General features: G+C 62.1%; 1 protein-coding gene across 4 annotated transcripts in view; it reads left to right on the top strand.

Moving 5' to 3' along the window:
* The window catches only part of ELFN1 (extracellular leucine rich repeat and fibronectin type III domain containing 1), a 68,967-nt gene extending 42,195 nt beyond the window's left edge, over positions 1–26,772 (top strand). For all 4 annotated transcript variants that reach the window (XM_082713869.1, XM_082713870.1, XM_082713872.1 and 1 more), the window contains exon 3: positions 23,066–26,772. In XM_082713869.1, coding sequence (XP_082569995.1) covers positions 23,333–25,807 — 2,475 coding nt within the window. In that variant the 5' untranslated portion in view covers positions 23,066–23,332 and the 3' untranslated portion in view covers positions 25,808–26,772. The remainder of the gene's footprint in view (positions 1–23,065) is intronic.
* The last annotated feature ends 490 nt before the right edge of the window (positions 26,773–27,262 follow it).

Raw genomic sequence — 27,262 nt, forward strand, 5'->3', positions numbered from 1 at the left:
AGACACAACATTTTATCATGCGGCGAGTTGAACTTTCTCAGTTCTATTCCTGCCTCCCTCCCTCCTCCGTTTCCTGGTCCTGAGGCCTCGTCCCTGGAAGTTGCTTTACTGAAGCAATGACTAAGAGGCCAGAAGGAGGCTTCTGTGTGTTCTGATGACCCCAGGTGACCTGCTGGCCCCAACCCAGCCCTGGCCCTGGCCCTGTGTTCAGCACCAGGGAAAGAGCCACGGCCAGCCCCACCCTGGGCCCCTGGGTGCCGTAGAAGGCATGCTGGGAAATGGAGTCTGGGGGCTGGGGGTCAGCAGAGGCAGAGCCCAGCCTCCACTGTTAAGACCCCTGCCCCCAGGCCTCAGTCTTCTTCTCTGGGAAGTGGGGGTGATGCTTTCCCTAGCATAGCCACTCACCTTCTCCGTTGCACGTCCTGCCCCTCCCCCAGCCTTCCGACAGTCCCCCTTCCCTCCCCCCTTCCCAGAGCAGAGTTATTTATCTGCCTGACGGTGACAGGAGGCAGTGGCTGGAGTTAGAGCTGCTGTCCGGAGATCAGCTGGCGGTTGCAGAGCAAACAGCCCGAGCTAATTAGCAAAAGGTCACTCCAGCTGCTCGAGCCCCGCTTCTGAAGTCAGGCCTCACAAGTCGGGCTGGAAGGAACCTGGGACTTTGAGTTAGTGGCTTGGTTACCAGGACAGCTTCAAACCCCTGGCCACGGCTCATCGCCTGACTGCCCAGCCCACGACTCTAGGCTTCGTTCGCCTAGAGATTCCCAGCACCAGGGGTCCAGCCGTCCGCCCCCTGCCCCAGGCTGGACAGTCCACAGACACTGTGTCCCCAACCCATGTTGGAGGGCGGGCCTCCCCCACAGAGCCCAGGGGCAGACTGTCCCCAGTGGTGGAAGTGTGGGGCTGGGCAGTAGCCGCCCATGTGCCCCCACATTCCCTCTGTGTTCTTACTGTTTTTCTTTAAGTAAATTCACTTTTAAAAAACTTAAATAAATACATTTATTTAAAAGGGAAGTTTTATAGCACTACTACAAATGGAAAACAAGCCTCCTTTGCCATAAATAGAATTCATAATCATAAAAATAAATTCAGTGGAAACAAAACAACGTTATTAAATTCTAGTTGGATGCTGTAGCCCAGGGGAGGCTTGGAGCCCAAGGCCTGCTGTTGCTTTATTAAAAAGGGAGAACAGGAAGTGTGCAGAGGTGTTCAACACTTACCAGCCCCAAACCGAGACTTTCTTTTTGATGTAGTTAGAAGCCCTGAAAAGAATTACATTGAAGGTAACTTTCTTCATAAAAGAATTCAGCATTATTTTCTGCTGCATCAGCCAGGGATTTGGTTTGGCTGCATGAAACGGAGACCCTGTCTTATGATTGAGCCCCGCATAGGGGCTCCTTTCTCATGGAAATATGGGATGGCTGTAGTGTTGGTCCACAGCCCAAGGAAGCTGTCAGTCATCACCCCACATAGACTTCTTCTTAGACATTCTTAGCATTTGTCCTCATGGCCTCGAGATGGCGGCGGCTTCTCCAGCCATCATGTCTGCATTCCAGGCAGGAAAAGCAGTGGTGAAGAGAAAGGAGTGTGCTGGCTGAGTCGGTTCCTTGTTATCAGGAAGATCATGGTGGGCACTGGAGCCTGTGCTCTCACCCACCATGGTCCACTGTTGCCTCACGGACATTCTCACTGAAGAGTTTGCCTGTTGGCTCTATATTGATGTGCTGTCTGTCATTTTCCAGGCAGTAGACCCCGGCCGTGAGGTCACATGCTGGCATCTGTGGAAAGAGTCACGACCCATCCCAGGGCACCCTCCTGGGGCCTCCCCTTCCCCCACACCTGGCTTCTGCTGCCCACAGTGGGCCCAGCTCAGGGTGGACCCTGTGCTGTCCCCACTACCCTTCCCTGTCCTCACCACCTGTGGGGCGAGGTGGGGGGTGTTGCTGGAGAGGGTCCGGGCTCAAGCTGCCCACCTCTGGGCTGCCCACAGCTCTCTTGGAGTCCTGGTTCCCCGTTCTCCCTCTCCAGCCTCCCTGAAGCCCCTTCTTGGCAGTTTGGTCTCTCAGCGGGCAGCCCAGCAGGCCGCAGGGCTGCATTTCTGCTGCTATAGGTCTTAATTTGTTTTCTCATTTCTCTGTGGAATGCGCATCCTGGGTTCCTGGCTCTAATGAGCAGGAGGAGTGGGCGGGCCTCGGGGTGCCTCCCGCCTCTGGCCTCTCTCTGGCTTGCAGGCCCTGGGGACCCCTCCTCTGTCGGTGCAGGGCTCCTGGCTCGGCCCCTCCTTGCCACAAGCTTTGCTTTTCGGCCTGAGCTGCTTCTCGCCTCCTCCCGTCATAGATTTTATTCCTGCCTCTGGCCTTTGACCCCTATTTTTGCCACCAGTGCAGGGGATCCCACTACAGACCCCATTGCTAACCAGCTGTGCAGTCAGGGGCAAGTCACTTAACCTCTCTGTGTTCTTTGTGTGACGGGGACCACAGCAGATTTTCCTCAGATCTCTGATAAAGTGAACGAGAGGCGCCCCGCCTGTGCCTCTCCTGTCCTCTCCCCACCAACTCCGGCTTTGTGGATGTCCACATTCTGCACACATGTGTGTAAGCATCTCTGCGTAGGTGTCCCCATGGCCCTGGGGGGCTGGGGGCTGCGGTGCCTGTAGCCATCCTGCCCTGTCCCCCGGCTCCACGTGGTCAACGCCAGGGACTCACAGCGGCCTGGCGCCCCAGCCTGTGGACCCTGAATCCGGCATTGGAAGTGGGTCAGGGGGTCTGCGGAGAGGGGGAGGGTCTGGCAGGGAGGCCTCGTGCAGCCATGGGGTTGATGGGAGAGGAGGGGAGCTGGTGGGGGGAGAGGAGCTTGGAGCAGCCCAGAGGAAACCAGCAGACAGGGCTGTTTCTCACAGTCATGATCTGATACGGAGGGACGTGGCCCAGAGCTCTGGCAAGGCTTCTCTGCCAGGATGAGGGGGAGGGCGCAGCGGGCTGGGGGAGGTCTCCCTTCCTGAGCACCTACTCTGCACAGGCTTTCCATCCTAGTCCAGAAGACTCTGCACCACCTCCAGTACTGGGCCTTCCGGTCCAGGGGCCCTGAACAACTGCCCCAAGGTCTGCAGGTAGAGGGAGGTCGTGAGTCCTGCCCAAGGCATGTGCCTGGGGGGTCTGACATGCGCCCACCTTGCAGAAGTATCTGGGCTCTCTGATGGGGAGGAGGGTACACAGGGGCTGCCTGCAGGGACTCTGCTCCAGGCTGGCCCTCGCCCTGGCACACGGACGTCCCCAGCCTGGCCGCTTGGCACTGGGCCCTGAAATGCGGTGTGTACATCAGCCGGTGGCTCTTCTGGGCTTGCCAGCGGCTGCTCTGAGTCTCCTGGGGAAGGCAGGTGGGGGCAGGGCCTGTGCTGCTGTCCTACTGTGTGCTCCCACAAGCCTAGTTCTGGCTGGGGATGTGGCTCAGGGGGGCGCCGACCCTCCCACCCCAAGACACGACCATGAATGCACACCGGGCTTGGGACAAGAGATGCTTCCCGCATCTCCACTGTTCCAGGTGGGGCCTGGGATACAGCCCCCAACCCCTGACAGCAGGGCCTCAGGAAGTCTGTCATGTCTTCTCCTGAGCATCTCTGCCTTTCTGAGTCTGGGTTTGAGCTCTTCTGAGGCCGGCAGGGTTGGCCTTCCCCATTTTTGCCTCCGGGAGCATCTAGGCGGGCCTGAGGTGTCCGGGGTCCTGACCACTCGCACAATGTCAGCGAGCTGAGTGCCACCCGTCCCTCCTCACCACGCCCCGGAGGTGAGCTCCCCACCAGTAGTATCCTGTCAGGTAGCCCTGACCCCCTCTAGTGCCCCTTTCCACATCCAGGGTCTGGTGTGGACACACGTGTCCTGGCAGATGTCTGTGGCTCAGAGATTGCTCCCTTCCCCAGTCCCGCCTGCCCTGGTCCCTCCTCCGTGTGTGGCCAGGACAGGTCCCCCTGCACCTGTCCCGTGTGCGTGCTGTTGGAGCCCTTCATAGCCGGACTGTGTGTTGGTGGCTGGTGTCAGCACAATGGACAGGCACCTGCTATCCATGAGAATGCATCATGATGCCCTGGGGTCTGGGGTCAGCTACGTCCTCATGCAGACCGCGCTGGTTCTCTGCCCAGTGCGGGCCAAGGGGACAGAGGAACCCCAGACCAGCATGGCTCTCTGAAGTTCTTATAACTCTCTCATAATTTCTTATGTCCCCAGCTCCCAACGGCCGGGCATCAGTGGCTCCCTGGGGCGGTCTGCACACCCTCCAGGGTAGGGCTTCTCCATGTCACTGCGTCGGGACGGCTTTTGCGTCTCTGTGGCCGCGTGACAGCTTTCTGTCATGGCTGCACCGCTGGGAGCTGTCTGTCTGCCTGTGGACGAGCGTTTGGGTAATGTCCGGTTTGGGGCTATCCGAGTACGGCTGCTGTGTACACCCTGGACTCCCGCACAGGTTCCCATGCGCTCTGTCGGGCGTATCTCTGCCTCTCGGCTCCGCCCACATCCCTCCCTTGCCCCTCACTGACCGGGCTCCTGCCCCCTCTCCCGCGGACTGCAGATGCTTCTGCTCGATTCCCTGCACATCCACAGTTGTTCTGCAACAGTCCCTTTTCCATCAACAGCCAGAGTCGTCATACGTCGTCTGCGCCAAACCTTCAGTGGCTCCCTATTGCCCCTGAGATCACATCCGGTCTCTGGCAGGGGCACCGGGGTGAGATCAAGGCTCCCAGCAGCCTCTCGGGTCTTTTCACCCCCACCCTCCTGGCTCTTCCGGCCTCCTTGGCCCCTTCCCCTGCCCTGTCTCCCCCACTGCCTTTGTAGGGTTGGTCTTTCACTGTTCAAGTCTCTGCAGAAATGTCAGCTCTCTGGGGGAGCCCTCCTGGGCCCACAAGACCAGGCTGCGTCCCCGGCTGACCCACGTACTGGTTGAAACTTGGGCGTCCCTCTGCAGCCCATTAGCCCTGCCTCTGGCACGTGGCAGGGACTCGCTTGCCAGGTGTGGACTCTGGATGGGCAGGTCAGAGCTGCAGCCCCCATGGTGTGGGTGCACGATCGGGGAGCTCCAGCGTGGCGTGGTCAGTCACCCAGCCGGTCCGCAGAATGAGGGACCGCCGACACGGAGCCGGTGGGGACGTGTTCCTCCCAAGGCAGCTGGCACGAATACAGAGCTGTCTTGAGAGCCAAGGACATAGCAGGGCCCAGAGGGCTGGCCTCGGACCGTGGAGGGATGGGCACTGTGGTCCAGCAAGGAGGACATCCCTGGGGAGGCCCATGGCTCCTGCAGCCTGGCCCTGGTGGGCTCTGGCCACCCCCACCTCTGTCCCAGCCCCAGCCCAGTCCACAGCATCCCAGCATGCTTTCCCGTGTGAGCCCAGCCTGGCCGGACACCTCTCCTTTCAACCCCACAGCACACCTGCTGTCCTCCTCAGGAAGAAGCCCACATCCCTGAACCACCCCCCCCCCATCTGGACAAAGCCTCTACCCATTACCTCTTTTGGGAAGAAGAAGGCAGAACCAAGGGGGTGGTTCTGCCTGGTCCGTGAGCTTCCTCCTCCTGCTTTTCATTTCCCCAGAGGCCTTGTGGATTAGGTCAAGCCCCTGTCCGTGCAGGGGGCCGGGTGGGGAGGGAGGCCTGTCTAGCCTCCAGAAGGGGTACTGGGCCATCGTCAGCAGCCCAGCCCGACCTGGGGGTGAGGGCAGGGGGTAGACCAGATGGCCCTTTGTCCCAGCCTTTGTGTGGCAGGAATGGCAGCGCGGGGCTCTGGCCCCGAGATCCTCAAAGCCCCTTCCTGCTCCAGGTCCCCGCGGGCCCTTGAGACCACCTCTCCCTTCCCGGGACTGGCTCCTCCTCCCCTGAGCCTCCTTCCTGTCTTCGTACTTAGGTCTCTCTTCGTGGGATGGGTTGGTATGGTTATCTTGATCCTACAGTGCGAACGTTGCTTCGTTATTACGGGAATCAACCGCAGCTAAATACCGAGTGCGCTCAGCCGCGCTTTCTCCGGTGGCCCCCGGGGCTGTCCCACTGTCCCATCCACTCTCCGGCCCGGTCCCCGCCTGGCCTCCCCCCAGCCTCCACCTGTTTCCTCCTCAGCAGAGCGAGGACGGTGCACGCTTCTCCGCTCCTTCGCGGTGCTGCGTGTGTGCTAACGTTTACAGAAATGTGCGACGGCGCTGGTAAAGTCAGACCTCCGTGGCGGGAAGCCGCCGTTCCGGTGACAGGTTCCCAGCCCTGCGGGGCCGCTGCGGGCCTCCCACGAGGCCGTCACCAGCCAGGTGGCATCTCTGTCTGCCAGCCTGGGCACTCGACCCCGCTGCTCCAAGGCCCCCATGGGTACTGGAGCGGCAGGCAGGTGGGGGCAGCCTCCTCCCACCACCCCCCCCCAATCCCTGCCCTGGGCTACGGCACAGCCCCAACGCCCTGGAGCTGCAGGAGGGCTGGAGAGAGCTCAGGAGAGCAAAGCCTTCATCCTGGTTGTGCTACAATCTTCTGTGTGATCCGGGGAAAATGCCTTTCCTTCTCGAGGCCTGAGTGCACACCCTCACAAGGCTGAGGCCAATGTCGGGAGGTTCTCTCGATGTGGTTCCTCAGGCACCCGGCTTCGTGGCCACCCCTGTCTGCCGCTGCCCAGCCCTGGCCTGGGCCGGGCACACAGCCGCTTTCAACACCATCAGACGAGTAAAGGCCAGAGCTCAGGGCCGTCGGTCAGCTTGCCTGTTTGTTGGGCGCCAAGCTACACACCTGCCAAGCTCCATCCGTCAAACCTTTCCTCCGCGTGTGGTCAGATGCGGGAGGGGGTCAGGTTTGAGGAGGGCCTTGTGAGGGAGGGACTGTCTCCAGACACCACGGGTCAACATTAGTGCTCTGACGACCAGGACGGGGGACACCCGTGACCGGGGCAGCCCTGGAACAGAAAGGAGATCTGTCTCCCCTCTCTCCTCTCCTGTGACCCTCAGGCTCTTTCTTCCCCTCTCTGGTCCTCAGTGCTCCCGTCTCTGCAAGGGGGGGCCGTGCACACCTCGCCGAAGGCCCCACGCCTGCAGCTCCTGGGGCTGGTACCCCCACCTTGTGTTTAGCCTGATGGGGGGCCTAAGAGCCTGGGCCTGGTCCTTAAGGCCAGAGAAAACAAAGCATGAGCCAGAATCTGTGTCCCAACCAGGACAGAGGACACATGGCCCGTGGCACAAACGCAGACACCCAGGCCCTACACTGGGACCTGTTGAATCAGGAGTAGAGATGGGTCCCGGAAGTCTCTGTTTCGTAAAGGCTCACGAGTGATGCTGACTGTTTTCCTGGTTCTAGGCCACCCCCCTGCTGGGGGAAGTGCCCTCTCTGACATCCAGCCTCTCCTTGCACACCTCTGACGACGGGGAGCTCAGTCGCACACAGCAGCCCATTCCTTTCCAAAACATTTAAAAATGTATTATAAAAGTATTGCAGACTTCTCAAAGATTTAAGAAATCTCAAATATTTCACTAATTATGAAATATTTAATACAGCTAAAGGTGTGAAGAGTGATACCCTGAGAACCCGAACACTGTCCAGCTGAGTGTCAGTCCCCGCCCCCCCGCCCCTGCCGGGGCCTCTGTGTGCCCCTCTCAGACCACCGCCACCCGCCACCTTTCTTTCTGAACTTTCCATTGTGGTAAAATACACCAGAATTGGGCTCATGGGCTCCGTGCGTCTTGATCTTTGTGCGATGCCACCTAGGTGTTTCCCAGGGAGGCCGTGTGTGTTAAACCTTGGTGAGCAGACTCGGGGAGTTCTCTGGGAGGGTGAAAAGGTCCACCCCAGGGCCTGGGGTCCTGCTCTGCAGGCGGCCTCTCAGCCAGACACCCCCACGCCGTCCCTCCCACCTTCACGTCTGTGCTCCGCCAGCTCCGTCGCTTTCAGACGCGCCTTCCTGGGTCTGTTGGCTGCATCACGTGTGGGTAGGCACTGGGGCTCTGGGGCCAAGGTGCCTGGGTTTCAATCCTGCCCCATGACTAAGCAGCTGTGGAAACTCAGCCAAGTTCATTAACAACTTCGTGCCTCTTCGGTTAGGTGCGTAATACTACTTCCTGCTTCACAGGACTGGTCCCAGTTCTGAATAGTTTGATAGACGAGAGTTTAGCTCCTAGAAGGTGCTCTAGGAGTGTGGGCTCTGGTCATGTTCCTTGGAGTCTGGAGCCAGATGCTCTGAGCACAGGCTGAGCCGTGCTGCCTAGAGCCGGGTCATCACCTTCTCTGTTCTCCCTGCTATATCTCTATTAAGTCAGCCAGTTACCTTCTCAGGTGGCCACATTGACCTGTCCAACTGGCTCTCGCTTCATTCTTTTCCCCACGGGTGATGTAGAGCCATGCTGACCCCTTTCTGGCGTGCTTTTTGCCCTGAGATATTCGTCGAGCTGGAGGGAGTGCTTGGCTCCCGGTCCTGGCCTTCAGCCTCTGTCCCCTTCCTACAGGTTCTCAGAGTTCATCAAGGCTGCTGCTCACACGGATGACGACAGAGCCCGGAGACCTCCCCAGATAGCCCTGTGGGTGCCCCCCAGCCCCTGGATGTGTTCTGCACCTCCCCCGACTCTGCGGTCACTCTGGGTGCGCGGTCACTCTGCCACCCAGGCAACTGCCCTGTCTTGTGCATGCCTGCTAACTGGCCCTATCCCCTGTGGGAGGCTCAGTCCCCAAGAATGTCACACTGTCCTCTAGGAGCCTTTGGGGAGGAGCGAGTGGGGGCAGGTGCCCCTGGCCTCCTAGCACCTGCCGGGCAGCCCAGGGACTGGGGTGGTGACCCCTGGAGTCCCAACGCTATGTCCCAGAGTCCTTCCCTGAAGTCCCTCCCCATAGCCGTCACCGGGGCCTGACACTGGGGGTGGGGGGTAGGGTGCGGGCGGCCAGGGGGGAAAGCAGCTCCCTCCACGCACAGAGGTGAGGCCGGTGGCCGGTGGTATCTCTGACGACAGACGGACAGACGGCCGGCCGACAGACGGAGGCCCAGAGCCAGGCGGGCAGGCGGTGAGGGGGCGGAGGCAGTGTGAACCGAGGCAGTAATGTGCTTGGCGATGAAGGATCGCGTCGCGGAGGGGAGCGCGTCCTCACACCCCACTTGGGTGCTTTCCAGCACTGTCAATTACGCCGAGAATTGAATGTCCTCCAGCTGCTCCGGCGGTCGGACTCCTGCCCGCCGCGAGACAATAATTAGACGCCCGTGTGTGCGTGCGGGTGTGTGCGCGTGAGGTGCGGCGGGGGCAGGCAGAGGGCCCAGGGCTGCCGGGTCACACTCTGGGGACACACACGTGAGGTTGCCACAGACACTTCCTCCCTGCGGGTCTCAGGGGCGCTCGATACAGGCCTCCCCGACCCTCACCTTGAAACTGCCCCGGGAGGGGGACCCAGGTCGCCATCTCAGCCCAGCCCCCTGCCCACCATGCTTCCCGGCTTCCAGTTTCACTGACCTTGGCCCTTTGAAGGCTCCAGAGAGGCTCTATTTAGAACAGCGGCATATGGACCTCGCTGGATTTCTTGCTCAGACATATGCTGGGAGGCATGGCACAGCCAGACGGCGCTCCGGTCCCCCTCCCCAGCCACACACGCAGAGGGAGGCCTGGCCGGAGCAGTCCCTGGCCCCACATGGTGGTCCCCAGCACCCCTGGACCTCAGGGACATGGGTGGGACTGTGGGAGAGGGGAGCCCGCCATCCGAGGGCGTCTGCGGTCACTTCTCACCTGGGAAGGGTCCCTGAGCACCTCTTCTCCCAACCGACCCCGCCCCCCAGAACACAGACCAGTGTGCTGCTTGGGGGATAGCATTAGGGAGAATGGAGCCTGTGTTCCCCACCTAGAGGAGGGGCGGGGGGCTGCCAGGTGCCCCCTCCCACGGGACATGTTCTGCATGTTCTTAAAACATGTCTGTGTCCCTCCCTGGGTCAGAGGCTGTGCCGCTGGCTGCCCAGCCCCCACCGGGACTTCCGTTCATGTCCTCGTCCAGCTGGCTGACTGCAGGCCCTTCCCCAGAGCCGTCTGGCAGGGGGCTCTGGCCGTGCCCCTGAGGGTTCATGCTCAGCTCCTTGCACTTGGGAGCTCTGCTGTTCGCACAGCAGGGAGAGCTGAGGGGTCCGGCTTGGTCCTTCCCCACCCGGAGCTTTCTGGAGGGAGCCCCGCCCCTTTGCAGTGTCCCTTTGGGCCAGAAAACCAGTGGGAAGCAGGGCCAGACCGAGCTCCCAGGACCCTGACCCCCGGCTGGGCCCCCCAGCAGCCTCCACTCCCCTGCCGTCAGCCCGATGTTGGGGGGCAGGCTCTGGTCGGCTCCATGGCTCCTGCCCCCGAGCCCCGGCCCCTCCCCACCCCCACAGAGCGTCTCGATGACTAACAGCAGAGCGGCCCCTTCCAGATCAATCCCATTGCTGGTCTCACGGCTATAATTAATGTTTGCTGTGTCATTAGATTGATTTTTTATGGACTCTGAGAGCTGGCGGGCCCTCAGAGGGACAGCTGTGGGCCGACTGCAGCCCACCCCCTGGGAAAGGGGAACCCAACCCTCCAGCTGCCCAGGCCTGCCTGCGCCCCCTGGACTTTGCATCAGCTCTTCTTCAGCCCTGTTCCCACATCCTGGCAGCAGCCAGAACCTCACGCGGCCCTGTCGGGTGTGGCATGGTGCACGAACACGCGTGTCTTACCCAGGCCCCTTGGTGAACCTGCGGGCTCCGTGCACTGTTCCCACTTCCCAGAGGAGACAAGATGCAGCTGAGAAAGTCCAAGGGGTCTGGGGGCAGATGGTTTGCACCCCATGAGCCTCTGCTTCCGGGGACACCTGCCACACTGGGTCCTGGCTGTTCCCAGACGTGGCTGCGTTTACCTGTAAGCAGGGGCCCATGGCCCCGTTGGTCAGGGAGGTAAACTGAGCCTCCAAAGTGAAGGCATCTGCACAAACCTGCTGGCCTGGAGAGCACCAGGGCCTGAGTCTCTCGCGGGTCAAAAACACTGTTGTCCAGGCCACTGCCCAGGGGCGTGGGCATGGACGGGCCTTCCTTGACCCACACACCGCAGGCCCCGCCCCTGCAACACCCCCCCACCCGCCCGACCTGGCAGGCGCCCCCTCCTGGACTGTGAGGGTGAGGAGCTCCCTGTGATGGGCGGGGTGGGGGGGGCGGTGCGGGGCTCTCCCGCTCCCTGTCACTGTCCTGCTCTGACACGCGGCATTGTGTCATGTTGCCATGTAACAAACCACGCCGAAGCTTGTCGCTTTTGGTGGCGGCAGCTGCGTCTGCGTGTCAGCGGCCGAGGGCCATGCCCAGGACAGATAGGTCTCACTTCTGGCAGCGCTGGTGGCCAGTGTGGTCAGGACCACCAGATTCAAGGGATGCAGAGACAGACATCCTGTGCAGGGGTAGGTCCAGGTCCCAGCATGGCAGGCGGACAGTGAGATGGTACCATCTTCCAGGGGTGTCCTTCCTGCCAAGCCCCTCACTTCTGCGGGGTTTCTCCTCAGAGGGGCCATTCTGAGAGGGTCCGGGCCTTCCCTCATTTTGTGTTTTCCGTGCCCCTGATGCCCGACGTGACGTCCATCCGTCTGCCTGTGGGTGACAAGGAACACAGACCAGGAGGCCCTGCAGGGTCCTCTCGGCGGGTGGTGTCACAGTCCTGACCTCCCCCAGGCTGGTGTCCACTTTCCCAGCACATTTCCCTGCCGTGTAACCGGCCTGGAGCTAACCCCGAATCATGAAAATGTGGAACGTACTAACAATGAACGCAGGGTGACAGTCCCTTGACGGAGTGGTCCGTGGTGTTTGCCCACATGGCTTTGGGAACACGTTCGCCGGGGAGGGGCCCCAAGCTCAGAGACCCGGGAGTCTCACCGGAGCGGGAAGCTGCTGTCTGCAGGAAGTCACCCCGGTGAGAGAGGGTGAGAACAGCCCCAGACTGTGAACACTGTACAGAAACGAGACCTCACCCAGATCTCACCCCGAGGATGGCATCAGAAATCCTCTCGGTGAGATACACACAGATCCCGCTTCCCAGAACGTTAGGTCATCCGCTGTGATTAGGTAGGATTTATCAGAAGAATTCAGAGATGGCTTAATAGTGGGGAAACCTGTTAATATAATACATAACAACCTCAACAGGTTGGCCGCGGGACCCTGTTGAGAAATGACAAGAAGCATCTGACAAAATCTAGCTCTGGTTTTCCGATCTTAAAGGAACTGCTAAAAATGGAACCGGGGATGGTTTCTCATCCCGGTCAAGAAACTGTGTCCCAACTTCACAGCCAAGACCATGCTAAATGATGAGATTTTTCAAATTCCTGGGAGTTCAAAAACTTTTATTTAAAAACAAAAACAAAAACAACCACCACCAACAGAGCCCTTTATCATTGTCCAGAAATCCTGGACATAGCAATAAGACATGAAACAGAATTAAATGCGCTGTCTCTGGGAAAGAATTGTAATCATTTGCCGGCAGCCTGATCGGAGGCCTGAGGAAACCAAGAAGCCACTGAAGTGGTCACTGGAGAACTTGGCGAAAGTAGCGGGCTGGATATTGAACAGACACACACAAGTCAGTCATTCTCATCTGTACCCACTACAGCTGGTCGGAAAACATAATGAGATCAACAGTCCCCGCTCCCAGTGGCAACAACACACACACCCCGTGGGATTCCCACGAATGCAGTTATGAGAAAACTTTGAAATCATCATGCGGAACTCTGCAGAGTCTTCCTGGGAGACCAGAGGGACAGCGGGCGTCACGGGACAGGCCGTGCTGAAATATTACAATCCTGAAGGTTCTTCCGAAGTTAATTTGTGAGGCTCCGTGGGGTCCCACCTGCGTCTTGGCTGCGTGTTTGGAAGAGCTGTGCCCAGTCACCTGGGAGAGGGATGCTGAGCCAAGGTTCTGGAAACGGAGAAGCATGAAAGGGTGTCTATCATCCTCTGTGGGCAAGCTCATTACAGAGTTTATGTCCCAGGGACGTAAACAGGGCCGTTTAGGCGTCACAAGAGGGGCGAGGGGCCACTGATAACAATGGCGCGGTCCCCAGCAGAGGTGTCCATACCAGTGCAACCGTGAGCCACCTGGCAGGGTGTGTATCTGGGGTGGGGGGGGCTCCACGCATAGTGCCACCGAACAGCAGGTGTGTGGAGACCGTCCAGGGAGAATCAAGACATGGAGCTACCCTCCCTTCCAGGTGACGGACTGAGCACCTCCACAGGCTCAGTCCCCGTCCACTGCCTACCCTGTGCCTGGGAGGGACGCGGAAGAGCCAGCCACCCGTGCCTGCAGCCCCCAGTCTGGCTGACAGGGCAGGACGCACAGGGGCACAGCTGGGCCACTTCATGCTTATGAGGGGAGACCCCAGCCCCTCTTGGGAGTCCAAGCAGAGACTACAGTGGTGGCTGGGGGATGTGTCCCAGGCTGAGAAACAGCAGCTTAGAGAAAATGCAAGAGAAGCAGGTTGACCATCGTCTTACAGGGCAAGATGGGGGCAGAGAGAGGTAGACAGGCGGGGACATGATCTCTCTTGAGGGCACTGGAGAGCCATGCGGGGTTACAGGGGGAGGGCAGGCTCGACCTGACTCACCCTGTGGGGCATCACAGATCAGCCGAGGGAACAGATGATTCACTATATGGTGTTGGACGTTTCATTGCCTGTTGATATGGGGTTGGGGGGACCAATTTTACCCCTTCATCCCAGTGAAATGCTTTCTAGGTTGGACCATAGAGATGTGAGCAGACAGAGGTGATGTCTGCTCTTAGAATGGCTCGGGGCTCCCCAGGCCGCCAGGCAGCAGACCCCGTGCATGTGTGTGTGTGTCTGTGTGTGTGTGTTTGGATTCAGTGACAAATTAAGAACAAGAGTCTGGGCCCAGGCCTGCCCATGGTGCTGGATTCCCCTCCAGAAGCCTCTTTCCTGGGACAGGAGCCTGAGGTCCCTGGGGCACAGGGGCTGCAGAGAAAGGGGGTCTTGTTCTCAGAGCTCCCGGGGAGCCTGGGAAGGATCCTTGCCCCTGGGAGCTGCAGCAGCCTCCTGACAGGTGTCCATGAGGGGCCCTCGAGGGAGGGGTGGCTTCTGGAGGGAGAGGGCCTGTGGGGGGGGGGTGGTCCTGGCTGTGGCCGAGGGGGCGCTGGGCAGGCTGTTTGGTCGGAAGCCCCGTGTTGGTCTGGTCATGTGGGGAGAGAGCCCCATTTCCGACGCGGAGACCCCCTGCTTGCCAAGGGACCCTACTGGCTGTTCTTCCCCAATCTTGGACTCTCCCCAGGACCCCTCACCAGAGTGAAGACGCCATCCCAGCATGGCCGGTGATGCCGACACATAGCCGGGGGCCCGGTTAGCCCAGGGACAGAGTGTGTCTCGGCTCTGTCCCTGGCCCGGGTGGGGTCACCGATGCTGCTTTAGGTGGGACTTTGCTTTGGACCTGGTTTCCCCCCTTCATGTGATGTTTGAGGAGCTGACTGCTGTCTTACAACCTCTGCTTGAAAACCATGCCCCAGATCTTTAGTGCAACTCGTAGTGGCCGGAAACTGTGCTCGGAGAAAATCATCACAGCAGCGGGGACTCGAGACAGGACCTGATGGGTGAGCAGGGTGGGCAGCAGTCCCCGTGTCTGGGTGCATGGCCCCGGCTGGTGGAGCTTGGGGACAGGGGGGCAGTGTCCCCCGAGGCCCTCCCAGCGGTCTACGTTGCCCTTTGCCGGAGATGCGAAGAGGGACAGAATCCCCGTGCCCAGAAAGGGCTCCCAGAGCTCAGGGTTCCTGGGGGTTTAGGTTCGACTGGGAAGAGCAGAACCAGCGCATCTCCAAGTGCGGTCTCAGGCTGGCCATCCCTCAAAACAACTGGAGAGATTCAGGTCAGACTAAAGATAGAACTTCCTGGCTGCCAGGGTTAGGAGGGTGTGATGGGGAAGAGTGCCAGGTGTCCCTTGGACACCCAGACCCTTGCCTGGAGTCTGCAACATGCTTCCCGACGGTGGGGGGTGGGGGCGGTGTTCCTGGAGAGGGTCACGTGTCGCCGTCCGGCCTCCCTGGAGGCCAGCCAGCCACCCTCTCCCGGTCCCTGCCAGTGCCTGAGCAGGAAACCATCGCAAAGTGATTTCTCCCTCCAACAGTGCCGTACATCATGTTTTTTTAATTTAAAAAGATGCCCAGTGGAAGCATAACAGACCATTAAATGTTTGGATCCCTAATTAACTCAGAGCAGCCGGGAGCTGCGGGGCCTGGCGGGACAGGGACGGAGGGAGCCCGGCGTTGTGGGGGCCAGACTCCAGCCCCCAGCCTTGCCTGGGGCCTTTGCTGCTGTGCCTGCCCCTCCAGGAACCCTGGCCCAGCCCCGCCCCGGGCTGCAGCTTGGGTTCCAGCTGCAGGGTTTCCCCTGGAAACCCCGGGGTAGGGCTGGAATTACCAAGCGAAGTGGTGGATTCTGATGCCATGTTCCCTTGCCCTTGCTCGGGGGGAAAGCCTGGGCTTGCTGGCTTTCCCTCCTCTCCGTCTTCCTGGGGGTGCTCCCACACAGGAGACACTCGCTGCACGTGGGGTCCTATAGGAAACCGGAGACCACTGCTGTTTGCATGCTTGCTGCCCATCCCGGACTCTAGCCAGGCAGGCTGAGGCTCCGGGCTCCGGGGGACGCCCAAGGTCACTGGGTGGGTGAGGTATGTCCTCCCTGTTCTCCCTGGGCCCCATCCCGTCACCTTTCCCGGCTCCCTCTGCATGTACCCTTGTGGGGTGGAGGGCAAGGGACAAGGGACGGTCTCTCCACCGTGGGCCTCCCAGCCTGCCTCCCAGAGGACGAGGGCAGGGCCAGCTGAGGTCGGGGGCTTGCCAGGCCGACCCTGTGGCCAAGTCCTGAGGTTGGAGCCCGGCTGAGTCAGCACTGCGGGCCGGCCGGCTGCAGGAGCCCGGGCCAGCCTCCGTGGGTGAATACGGAGCAGGAGCAGGGAGGGCAGGCTCAAGGTGGGTGATGAGGCTGGGGACGGCGCCCGCTCGGCCCCAGTGCTGGGGGCACCGGGATGGGTAGCTCCTGAAGTCAAAAAACCCCCAAGGCCTGTCCTGCTGGCCTGCTCAGTCCACCCACACGGCCTGGAACAGTGCATTCCCTCCCCTGCCCGCCTGAGGCCAAGGGGCTGCCCTAGGAGGAAATGAATATAGAGCGCGCGTACATGCAGGAAGGTATGGAGAGTAAGGTCGTGTTACCCTCGCCGTGAGGCTGTGAGGGATAAGCCCCCGTGATCTCCATCTGCCAGAGGAGGAAACAGGCCCAGAGAAGGCCAGTGACTTGCCCAAGGTCACACAGCCAGAGCGTGGAGGAACCAACATTCGTGGCCCGGCCTGGGGGCCTGGAGCCCCAGCCGGTGGTGTGCCCCATTCAGGTGGGCGGGCCCGGCCCCCCTTTCCACCACCACCACCCCACCCCGGGCTCTGCTGGCCCAAGGCCCTGGCATCTGCCCCACAATGGCACTTCCCACTGTGCCCGTCGCGGCCCCGGGGCCTCTGCGGCAGAGCCCGGCTGCAGCGGCAGACAAACGTTCGCAGTAAACATGATCTATCGGCCAAACATTGGAGTGGTAAAAAGTTATCGATCTCTAACTTCCCGCCCATCTCCCCGCCTCCCCGTGTGCCTGGCGCTCAGCCCGTTTCCCTCGGGATGTGAGAGTCGGGCCTTGTGCAGAATCCCCGGGCCAGCGCTGGCCCCCAGTCTGGGCACTGAGATGGAGCAGAGCAATGGTATTTTTAGGCAGGTGATTATGCAAATCTGGCCATGACAAGTTTAAAAGCCTGGAACCACCATATTTCTTTATTTCATTAGTGGCAACATGTCGGCAGGGTTGACATGAGGGAACAGAGGTGGGACCAGCCTCCTGAGCGCCAGCGTCCCCCCAGGCAGCGGGTGGAGGGGGCAGTGTGTGCAAACGCCAGGTGGGGGGGGGGTAGGAGCCACCACGTGGGACTTGGGGCACCTCCACTTGGAGGCACCTAGCTCAACCCTTTCTTTAATGTTATAGGTGGGGAAACTGAGGCTGGGAGCAGGCCAGGCTGGGGCAGGTCCCTGTCCCTGTCCTCCCCCACTGTCGCCAATTTTCCCCACAACCCCAGGATTGAGAGGGAGGAGGGGGTCCCGCCTGCCAGCCCAGTGCCACCATCATGCCTCAGGCTCTCGGGAACAGGGAGTCTGGGTTCCTCTCCTGCCACCACGCCCTTCCACTCTGGTTCCGAGACCCCTGCCCCATTCCTGGGCACCCTGCACACCCTGCGTGGGGGCTGTGCTCTCATCACACGTGCCTTCTGCCTTCTCCTTCTCACCTGGGATGCCCGGTAACCCCTCTTTGCCTAACAAACTCCTACTCACCTACTAGAACCCTTCACATGGCATCTCCTAGAGGAGGCCTTCCCTGATTGCCTACAGTTTTCCAGCATCTTCCTGGTACTGAGCAGGCCTCCCTCTCGTTCCCTGCTGTTCCCCCAGTGCCCCATCCGTGCCTCAGGGACCTGTTCCTAAATATCCGCTGCCTGGCGCGTGTCCCTGCTGTGGACGAGGATGCGAACGAACGCCAGGGCCCTCCTGGCAGGGGCTGGACCGGACGTGGGTGTGTGCGGGTGCGTGCGGGTGCGGGACCGTCACACGTCTGGTATTTTCTGCAGTCAGGCTGGGCCTCACTCTGAGTGGCAGGAAGACTCGTCCCTCCCTGCCAACCCCAACCCCCCGCCCCAGTGCCGTCCAGATGTGATGCTTCTTTAGGAAAGTCCAACTTCTTTCTTTCTGAGGGTCCTCTCCAAGCTCGTGCTCTCCCCGCTTCCCTTCCAATGGCCAGATGCTGCATCACCCTCCAGGACAGGCCCCTGCCCTCAGCCGGCCAGCTCCCCTCCCGGATGAATACACCTGCTGGGGGGCTTACACTGCCCGTGGCTCCCAGACAGGGCTTTGCACCAGGCATCCACCCTGGGGTCCCCTAGAGTGCCCCTCTAACAATAGCCGAGCACATTTATAGGGAATCCACCCTCCCCCTCTGCATTCTTGGGGTTCCGTCCAAGCCCCCAGCTCTGCACGCCCCGGGGCTGGGGAACGCTAGTCACCCCTGCCATCTGCACCCCCCCCCCAACCAGGCCCGTCCCTGGGTGGCCCCGTGAGCACCTCCCCATCCCTGCAGGCCTGGGTGGGGCCAGACACCCCCTGGGCAGCCAGGGGCTCCAACTGCCCCCTTTCCAGGGGGACCCTCCACGGGGAGCTGTGGGGTCAGTGGAGCAGCTCGGGTGGCCTGAGTCCTGCCTGACTAGCTGAGGCTCCCTGGCTGGTCCTTTCTCCTGGGCCACAGAGGGCACTGTGGCTGTCCCCTGTCCCTGTGGAGGGCAGTGATGAGGCTTAATGAGGTGATGGCTCTGGGACTTGTCCCCATGGTCATGGTGATGACGGGAGGGGAGCCCCTTTCTAGGCCCTACTGTCTCTCCTGTCCCTCCCCACTGGTATCTGATGACCTCAGGACAGTCCACTTCAGTGACCACTGTCAGATCCCCCAGGCACATGTGAACATGCATGTGCAGACAGGCGTGGGGCCGCAGATACAGTTTGGCACACAGGTCCCTATACACATGTGCAGACACACAGAAGGCTGGCTGTCGTGTGTACGTGATCCGCCACTGTGCAGGGCACCACCTGGGGCTGGGGTGCTTTTGGTCTCTGCTGGGACATGAGGGGGCCCCAGGCTCTACACCCACTGACTAAGGGCAGAAGCGAGGTGAGCAGGGACTGGCCCCGAGGCTATTCTGGTCAGGGCCAGAACTCATGCCCCGTCCCATTGGGACGTGCCAGGCTGCACCTGGCCCATCTGTCCTTCCGAGGTGTGGGGTCTCTGTCACACGGCCTTGCAGGGGCCAGCGTGAGGCGTCCGTGAAGGGAGGGGGCAGGGGTCCAGCAGGATTCCTGGGGCTGAGGGAACGTGCTCAGGGTTCTCTGTCCATCAGGCGAGGTGTGCACGGAGAAACACTGTGGGGGGCACTGGAGTGTTTTTGCCAAGTGAGGACATGAGGCCGACGTGTGTTTCTCATCCCGCTGGATGTGTCTGAACCCGCAGGTCAGAGGCGGCTCGGGTGATGTGGCTCACAGTGACGTGGGGTGGTCTGGATCCCTGCAGGGCAGGGGTGGGAACAGCTCCCTCCCACGGGTCCTGGGGAAGGCGGCATGTTTGGCTCCCATTTCACAGATGAGAAAACAGAGCTGACGGCCGATGCCTGACCCCATGCAACTCCTGCCTGTCAGCTGACGCTCTGGGCGGGAGGCGTCCCAGCCGGTGGGACGTGGGGTCTGGGCACTGGGGGCAGGGAGGGAGCCAGCAGTGACTCCAAGTAAATAAGCAAGTACTGGGCAGGGGCTCGGAAGGGGTGCTATTCCGATGGGGGAGCTGTGAGCTCTAGGATCCGAAGCTCTTGCTTGGCGGGGAGGGACCAGGCCCTGCAGCCAGAAGGACGGGGGTGGTGCACACGCGGTGGGGGGGGAGGCGGCGGATGGATGGGGCCCCAGCAGGCGAGGCCTGGTAGGTCCCGGTGGAGCCTGGGTTTTCCTCTGCTCCCTCCTGGAAGAACGGATGTCATCCCGGGTTGTGGGCGGGGATGGCGGAGTGGCAGGATCCCATGACCGTGCTCCAAGGTCCCCCCGGTTCCCGTGGCTGCGGTGGGGAGGGTGGATTGTGGGCAGCAGGAGACGAGGTGGGAGCCCGGCCAGAGGGGGCCGTGGCTTGGACCAGCGCGGCCTCGGCGGCAGAGGCCCGGAGACGACCCCAGAGACCCAGGGAGGTGGGGGGGATGCTTTTGCTTCTGGGCTGCATGTGGGGAGAGGGGAGAGCGTGCTCCAGGATGGCGCACTGGTGTGGGGTTTGAGGAATGGGGGAGTGGGGCACGAGCTCACAGGTGGGGGGGGGAGCTGTCCGTGAGCCTCAGGGGCGCTGAGATCCCCTCGGGGAAGTGAGCAGAGGCGGTGACAGCTGAGGCCGGAGTCTGGCCTCAGGGGCTGTGGAGGGGACCGGTCGGGAGGAGCGGCTGCTCCCAGACCTGGAGCAGAAGGTGCTCCAGGAAGAGGCTGCTGTGGAAACAGTGTGCCCCCAGGGCTGGCGAGATGGGTCGCTGGTGACCATTCGGGGTGGACACTGCCTGGATGGGCTGGAGGGGGGTCTGGTCAAGGTGCTTCTGTGGAATGTAGAACTACGCTGTCCAGGACTACAGTACAGCTCGAGCGGCCAGCGGCCACATGGGGCACCACGAGTCGGCAGGGATGGTGTGGAGGGAGAGGTGCTGGCAGAGGGACCCCCGGCCTGCAGGGGTGCGGGTGGCAGGGTTAGGTGGGGGCTGCTGTGACACAGGCCTGTGCCTCCCACATCTATGGGTACGTCTGTTTCATGAGTGACCAGTCAGGCATGGAGGACGACGTGTGTGTGTGTGTGTGTGTGTGTGTGTGTGTGTGTGAGAGAGAGAGAGAGAGAGACGGGGGTGGGGCTGGCGCTGGGGCCCGTTACCGACGATGGGCGGTGAGCGAGTGAGTCCAGGAGGAGGGGGCAGGCCAAGGGACAGCATGCCACCTGAGCAGAGCCCTCCCAGCCGATCAGGCCGTTTCCCTGGGCATCCGTTTCCGCTCAGGATGCCCAGTCCCTGCAGCCGAGGGCCTCCTGGAGGGACGAGGTGCCTGCAGGTGTGGACACCTAGCCCTAACAGGAGGACGGGGCCACTTGCACTGGGACCTCAGACAGGTCTCCCATTTCCCATCTGCACAGTGAGCTGTAGAAGGAGAATCCTGGCGTCCCTCTGAGGCCAGGTCTTGGGGGCTATAAGAGGGCAGAGGGGAGCAGCCAGCAGGGTCACACCCAGACTCCTAGCATGTCCCTCCCCCTGAGGCCGCCCATCCCCCCCAGAGCCCAGGCTCTGGGGGCAGGCATGGCCCACGAAGGTGAGAACAAGACACCTGCCAGGCCAGAGGGAGCGCCAGAGGCGGGGGGGACGTACCCTGTCCTCAGGGCAGGGGGGCCAGCCCTGCCTCCCTCATCACATGGCTGGCCTGGTGGAGGCAGCTCCGGGGGAGGGGGCGGTTCACAGGGGAGACAAGACGGGTCCCCAGAATCATGTGCCTGTCCCAAGATGCTGCGTTCCTGGACGTGGGCCCTGGGGAGGGTGGGGCTGGGCGGGGGGCTCACACCCACCACATGGGCAGGCTTCCATGGAGCCGTGTTCTCCCGAAGGCACCCCTGTCTGCATGCACGGGTGCTAACATGGGTCCCAACATGTGTGTTGGTACAGCCTCCCCCTCGCACATGCAGACCCCAGCTCCCACGTGTGGGAGCCTGCCTGCGGGGTGAGCCCCCCGTCCCCCACCACCTCCCTCGCCGCACACAGACCCACGTGTGCGTGCTGCTCCCAGAGCCGCCAAGGGGCCCAGCGGCCCTGGCGGGGGGCGGGGGGGGGGGTGCAGGGAGAGGCCTGTAGCCTGGAGGCCGTCCCTCCTCCACCGGAGTCTGCCTGTGATAAGGCTTCTTCAGGCCCCTGTAATCCTCCTTAACTTGACTTTGGGTTATTTTGAGCAAGAGATTAAAGGTGATTACAATCAGCATTGCTGAGACGCCACACTTCCTAGACAGGCTCTACGCACCTGCTTTCAGCAGCGGGAGCCGGCCTGACCCTGTTGCCCCCACCTGCCTTACCCGCGCCGGGGGGGCCCCTGGTGGAGGGGCAGGGGCAGGTACTGAGATGCCCTCCGTCCTCCCCAGGGACACCATGCAGGGACCCCACCGTCCCCCCGACAGACTCCCTCCCTGTCCCACCGGCCAGGGGAGGCCCCGTGCTTTGCAGGAAGTCACACAGCCACAGGCTGGCCAGGAGGACCTCGCCCCGGGTCCCTCCCCGTCCCATCTGGCCCCCATCTGCCCCCCATCTGCCAGTCACTCTCCTCCCCAGGAGCCAGATCAAAACAGTGCTCTGTGAAGTTTCCGAAGGGGAAGAAAATCCATTTCACATCATTATATTTTGTTCCCTAATTTAAGCTGCCTCAGTGCAGACTAGTTGCAAACGTCAATATCCGTGAAATACACTCAGCTGGCTGCCGGCCAGGCCACAGAGCGGTGACAGAGGCCGGCTATAAATCCAGATGTTAACGAGGAAAGGCATGCCTGCTCTTCTGTCCCGCAGGAGACCTGGGGTGGGGGGCAGAGGGCGGGTCCCCCAGACCAGAGGTCCTCCCGTTGGCGGGAGCTGCTGTGTCCAGCCCCATCTCCCTGTGCGCAAGCTCCCCAGTCTGACCCAGGAGGGACGGTCCCATCCTGGGTCTGTGCAGGGGCCGGTGGCCATCCCCTCACACTTGTCTCAGGAGCTGGCTGGCAGAGCTGGGAGAGATGGGGCCTTTCCTAGGCCCCGGATGGGGGTGTGGGTGGGCACGGGGGCTTCTTGGCAGAGTCACTCCTCTCTTCCCAGCCTTTCTACTGGGATCCACCCACGAGGGGGTGGTGGCAGCCTCCTTTCTCCTGAGACCATCCAGTAGTCTAATTTGGGGAAACTTAGGGTCAGAGGAGTGTGATGTGTGCCTTGACCCAGTGCGGGAGGGCTCAGGCCCCCAACCTGGCCGTCCCTAGGGCCGGCTGCCTCCCTGCGCCTCCCTGGAGGGGAGCCAGAGGCGCCCTAGGCCCTGGAGGAATTTATGTGCTGGGGCTGAGGACCCTTAGGCCAGGGCTCCAAGCACCCTCTGCAGGTGGCTGTGAGTCTGGCCGGGCCCTCCTGGGAGAGGACGTCCCTGATCCCCAACCGTCCCGCAAGTGGCCCTGCCTGTGCCAGACCCATAGTCCTTGAATCTCCAGGGCCCAGCCCAGCAGGTGGGGTTTTGTCGCCTCTGGGAGGAAATGGGTCTGGGGGCCGGGGAGGGCTTGGGATGGGGGCTTCCCTTCACTCCCTCCCTCGAGGCACAACCTGTCCTGTGCCCTTCTGGTACCCAACATTGTCCCGTAGGACCATGGGCTCCCCCAACATGCCTTCTAGTTTGACTGGGCAGCCCGACAGGGCCTTGCTCCTCCGCGGTGGGGCCTGCCGGAACCCCAGCCCCTCCTGATGCTCTCCCCTCTTCTGTCTTGCCACAGGACCGTGGAGCTGGAGGTGCAGGGTGGAGCAGTCCAGACGCCCGGGCCGATGGGGGAGGCGACCACGGCCTCGGCAGGACATAGGCGCATGACCGGGGGCCTGCGGCACTGAGGGTGGCAGCCGGCTCCCAGTGCCCACACGACGCCAGCATGCGGCCTGGGACAGGACACCCCTGAGCGCGAGCGCCGGCCCCTTTGGTTCCTCCAGGGTCTCCCGGCCGGTCCCGCTGGGCAGGCGGTGCGGGCTGTCCCACGGAGGCCGTCCCCATGGCTGGGTGCCTCTGGGGCGCGCTATGGGCGTGCGTGGCGGCCGCCATCCTGCTGCACGCGGGCGGCCTGGCCCGCGGAGACTGCTGGCTGATCGAGGGCGACAAGGGTTTCGTGTGGCTGGCCATCTGCAGCCAGAACCAGCCGCCCTACGAGGCCATCCCGCAGCAGATCAACAGCACCATCGTGGACCTGCGGCTGAACGAGAACCGGATCCGCAGCGTGCACTACGCCTCGCTGAGCCACTTCGGCAACCTCACGTACCTCAACCTCACCAAGAACGAGATCGGCTACATTGAGGACGGCGCCTTCTCCGGCCAGTTCAACCTGCAGGTGCTGCAGCTGGGCTACAACCGGCTGCGGAACCTGACGGAGGGCGTGCTGCGCGGGCTGGCCAAGCTCGAGTACCTGTACCTGCAGGCCAACCTCATTGAGGTGGTCACGCCTGGCGCCTTCTGGGAGTGCCCCAACGTCGTCAACGTCGACCTGTCCATGAACCGCATCCAGCGGCTGCACGGCACCACCTTCGCCGGCCTGGCCCGGCTGTCCGTGTGCGAGCTCTACAGCAACCCCTTCTACTGCTCCTGCGAGCTCCTGGGCTTCCTGCGCTGGCTGGCTGCCTTCGCCAACGCCACGCACGCCCACGACCGCGTGCAGTGTGAGTCGCCACCGCTCTACGCCGGCTACTTCCTGCTGGGCCAGGGCCGCCACGGCCAGCGCAGCATCCTCGCCAAGCTGCAGTCCGTGTGCACCGACGGCGCCTACGTGGCTGAGCCACCCCCTGTGCCGGGACGCCTGCCCCCGGGCCGTGCGCCCCCACCGCCCCCGCCCCCGCCGCCCCCCGAGCCCAGCGAGCCCCCCTGTGCCGATGAGGACTGCTTCTCCGGCGACGGCACCACGCCGCTGGTGGCGCTGCCCACGCTGGCCCCCCAGGCTGAGGCGCGGCCCCTCCTCAAGGTCAAGCAGCTGACACAGAACTCGGCCACTATCACGGTGCAGCTGCCCAGCCCGTTCACGCGCATGTACACGCTGGAGCATTTCAACAACAGCCGCTCGTCCACCGTGTCCCGGCTGACCAAGCCGCAGGAGGAGATCCGCCTGACCAACCTATACACGCTCACCAACTACACCTACTGTGTGGTGTCCACCAGCTCTGGCCTGCACCACAACCACACCTGCCTCACCATCGGCCTGCCCAAGCCGCCCGGCCCGCCCGGCCCCGTGCCCAGCCCGTCCACGGCCACGCACTACATCATGACCATCCTGGGCTGCCTCTTCGGCATGGTGCTGGTGCTGGGCGCCGTCTACTACTGCCTGCGCCGGCGGAGGCGCCAGGAGGAAGAGCACAAGAAGGCGGCCGCGGCCGGCAGCCTCAAGAAGACCATCATCGAGCTCAAGTACGGGCCCGAGCTGGAGGCCCCCGGCCTGGCCCCGCTGTCCCAGGGCCCGCTGCTGGGCCCCGAGGCCACCACCCGCATCCCATACCTGGCAGCCAGCGAGATGGAGCCGTACAAGCTGGCAGAGAGCGGCGAGACGCCCAAGGCCAGCAAGGGCAGCTACATGGAGGTGCGCACGGGCGAGCCTGCGGAGCGCAGGGACTGTGAGCTGGGCCGGCCCGGCCCCGACAGCCAGAGCTCGGTGGCCGAGATCTCCACCATCGCCAAGGAGGTGGACAAGGTCAACCAGATCATCAACAATTGCATCGACGCGCTCAAGTCTGAGGCCACCTCCTTCCAGGGCGGCAAGGCCGGCACCGGGGCCGTGTCCGCGGCTGAGCCGCAGCTGGTGCTGCTGTCGGAGCCACTGGCCGGCAAGCACGGCTTCCTGGCGCCCGTCTACAAGGACGCCTTTGGCCACGGTCTGCAGCGGCACCACAGCGTGGAGGCGGCCACCGGCCCGCCGCGTGCCAGCTCCTCGTCCAGCGGCTCCGCACGCAGCCCGCGAGCCTTCCGCGCCGAGGCCGCCGGCGCCCACAAGGCCGCCGCTGCCGAGGCCAAGTACATTGAGAAGAGCTCCCCTGCCACCGACGCCATCCTCACTGTGACGCCCGCGGCCGCCGTGCTGCGGGCCGAGGCCGAGAAAGGCCGCCACTACGGCGAGCACCGGCACTCATACCCCGGCTCCCACCCGGCCGAGCCCCCCGCGCCCCCCGCGCCCCCGCCCCATGAGAGTCTGGGCGGCCGCAAGGCGTCCATCCTGGAGCCGCTGACCCGGCCGCGGCCTCGCGAGCTGGCCTACTCGCCGCTGTCCCCGCAGTACCACAACCTGAGCTACTCCTCCAGCCCCGAGTATGCCTGCAGGACCTCCCAGAGCATCTGGGAGCGCCTCAGACTGAGCCGCCGGCGCCACAAGGACCACGAGGAGTTCATGGCGGCCGGCCATGCCCTGCGCAAGAAGGTTCAGTTCGCCAAAGACGAGGACCTGCACGACATCCTGGACTACTGGAAGGGCGTGTCGGCCCAGCACAAGTCCTGAGCCCACGGCCCGCGCCCACCCCGCACCTTCCCCGGGACTCGTGACGCCCACGGGACCAAAAAGGACACAAGACCCACTGCAGCTATCGTAACCCAGAGACTCCCACGCAACGCGCCACACACGTACACACGCGTAGACACGCACAGAGACACATGCACACAGACACGCTCACACAGGGAGACACGCGCATGCGTGCACACAGACACGCTCACACAGATGTGCACATGTGTACACAGACGTGCACACAGACACGCTCACACACAGACACACACGCAGCCAGGGTGGAAGCCTGGGGCCCCCAGAGAGCGCAGGGAGGGGGCGCTGCCAGTCCCAACAGAGAATGAGCCGTGGCCTCCACACACCCACACACACGTGCGCGCGCACACACACACACACACACACACACAAGGGACTTGAGAAAACTGTGTCTGGGGATGGGGGTGGGGGAGGGGACTTTTTTCATTCTCTTTCCTCTTGGATTCTTCTCTGCCTTCTTGATCTTACTCTCTGTCTTTATTTTCTTCCTTTTTTAAACAAAAAATAATAAAAGTCAAGTTCTCTTAAAGACATAAAACGCTAGACACAGAGTGGCCACCCGGCTCCTCCCACGACTGCCTCGCCCAGGTTTGCTGTGGATCCCTGTGGGTCCCCTCCCCGGTCCATTTCTTTGCTGCCAACTCCAGAGGCCACCAAAGAGGCACAGAGCAAGCGAGGCAGCCGGGTGGCCTCCAGGACCTGCCCGGAGCCCTGTGGGGCGCGAGGGGCACTGGGGAGGGCTGTGCCTGGGGTGTGGCTGGAAGGGGCGCGGGCTGGGCGTATGTGCTCTGTCTTCGTCCCCACTGTACGCTGTCGTCCTCCCGTTGTACAGAAAAATATTTCTATATTTGCAATGTTTGCTGTAAAACGAGAAAGAGACTATGTCTACTAAAAAAAAAAAAAAAAATCTGCAAAGGGAAAAACCCAAATGCTTGTACTGGGTTTTTACTCTGGGGATTTAGGGAATGATTTGGGTTTATGTGCTGTTTAGTGGGGGTTTTATTGATTTAGGCCTTGGGCTGGGGCTCTGGGGTTACAAGCAGAGTTACCACTAAGCCCTCCTCCCAGGAGAATAGGAGTCACCCCTGGAGACCCAGAGCGGGGGAGACACGAGAGCCCATGCCAGGTTGGAGAGGGGGCAGAGGCAGTGTGGACAGGGCTATGTGTCTGTGACGCGTGGGTGTGAGTGGGTGGCCAGAGGTGATGGGTGGCTGATGCGGCTTTGCCGTTGAGTGGGGGTGAGCTGGAGAGGACTGGCAGGTGAGTCAGAGTCGGGGGTGGGCCAGCCTAAGCCCCTTGGCCAGACCCACAGACAGCTCACTGCACGGGCACCTCGCCTTCCCCAATGTGGCCCCAGATCTGGAGTTAGTAAGCAGTTGGGAATGTATGAACCACTCCAGACCGTCCAAACTCCAAAGC

The sequence above is a fragment of the Mustela nivalis genome, assembly GCF_964662115.1.
Source record: "Mustela nivalis genome assembly, chromosome: 19".
Taxonomy (NCBI): domain Eukaryota; kingdom Metazoa; phylum Chordata; class Mammalia; order Carnivora; family Mustelidae; genus Mustela; species Mustela nivalis.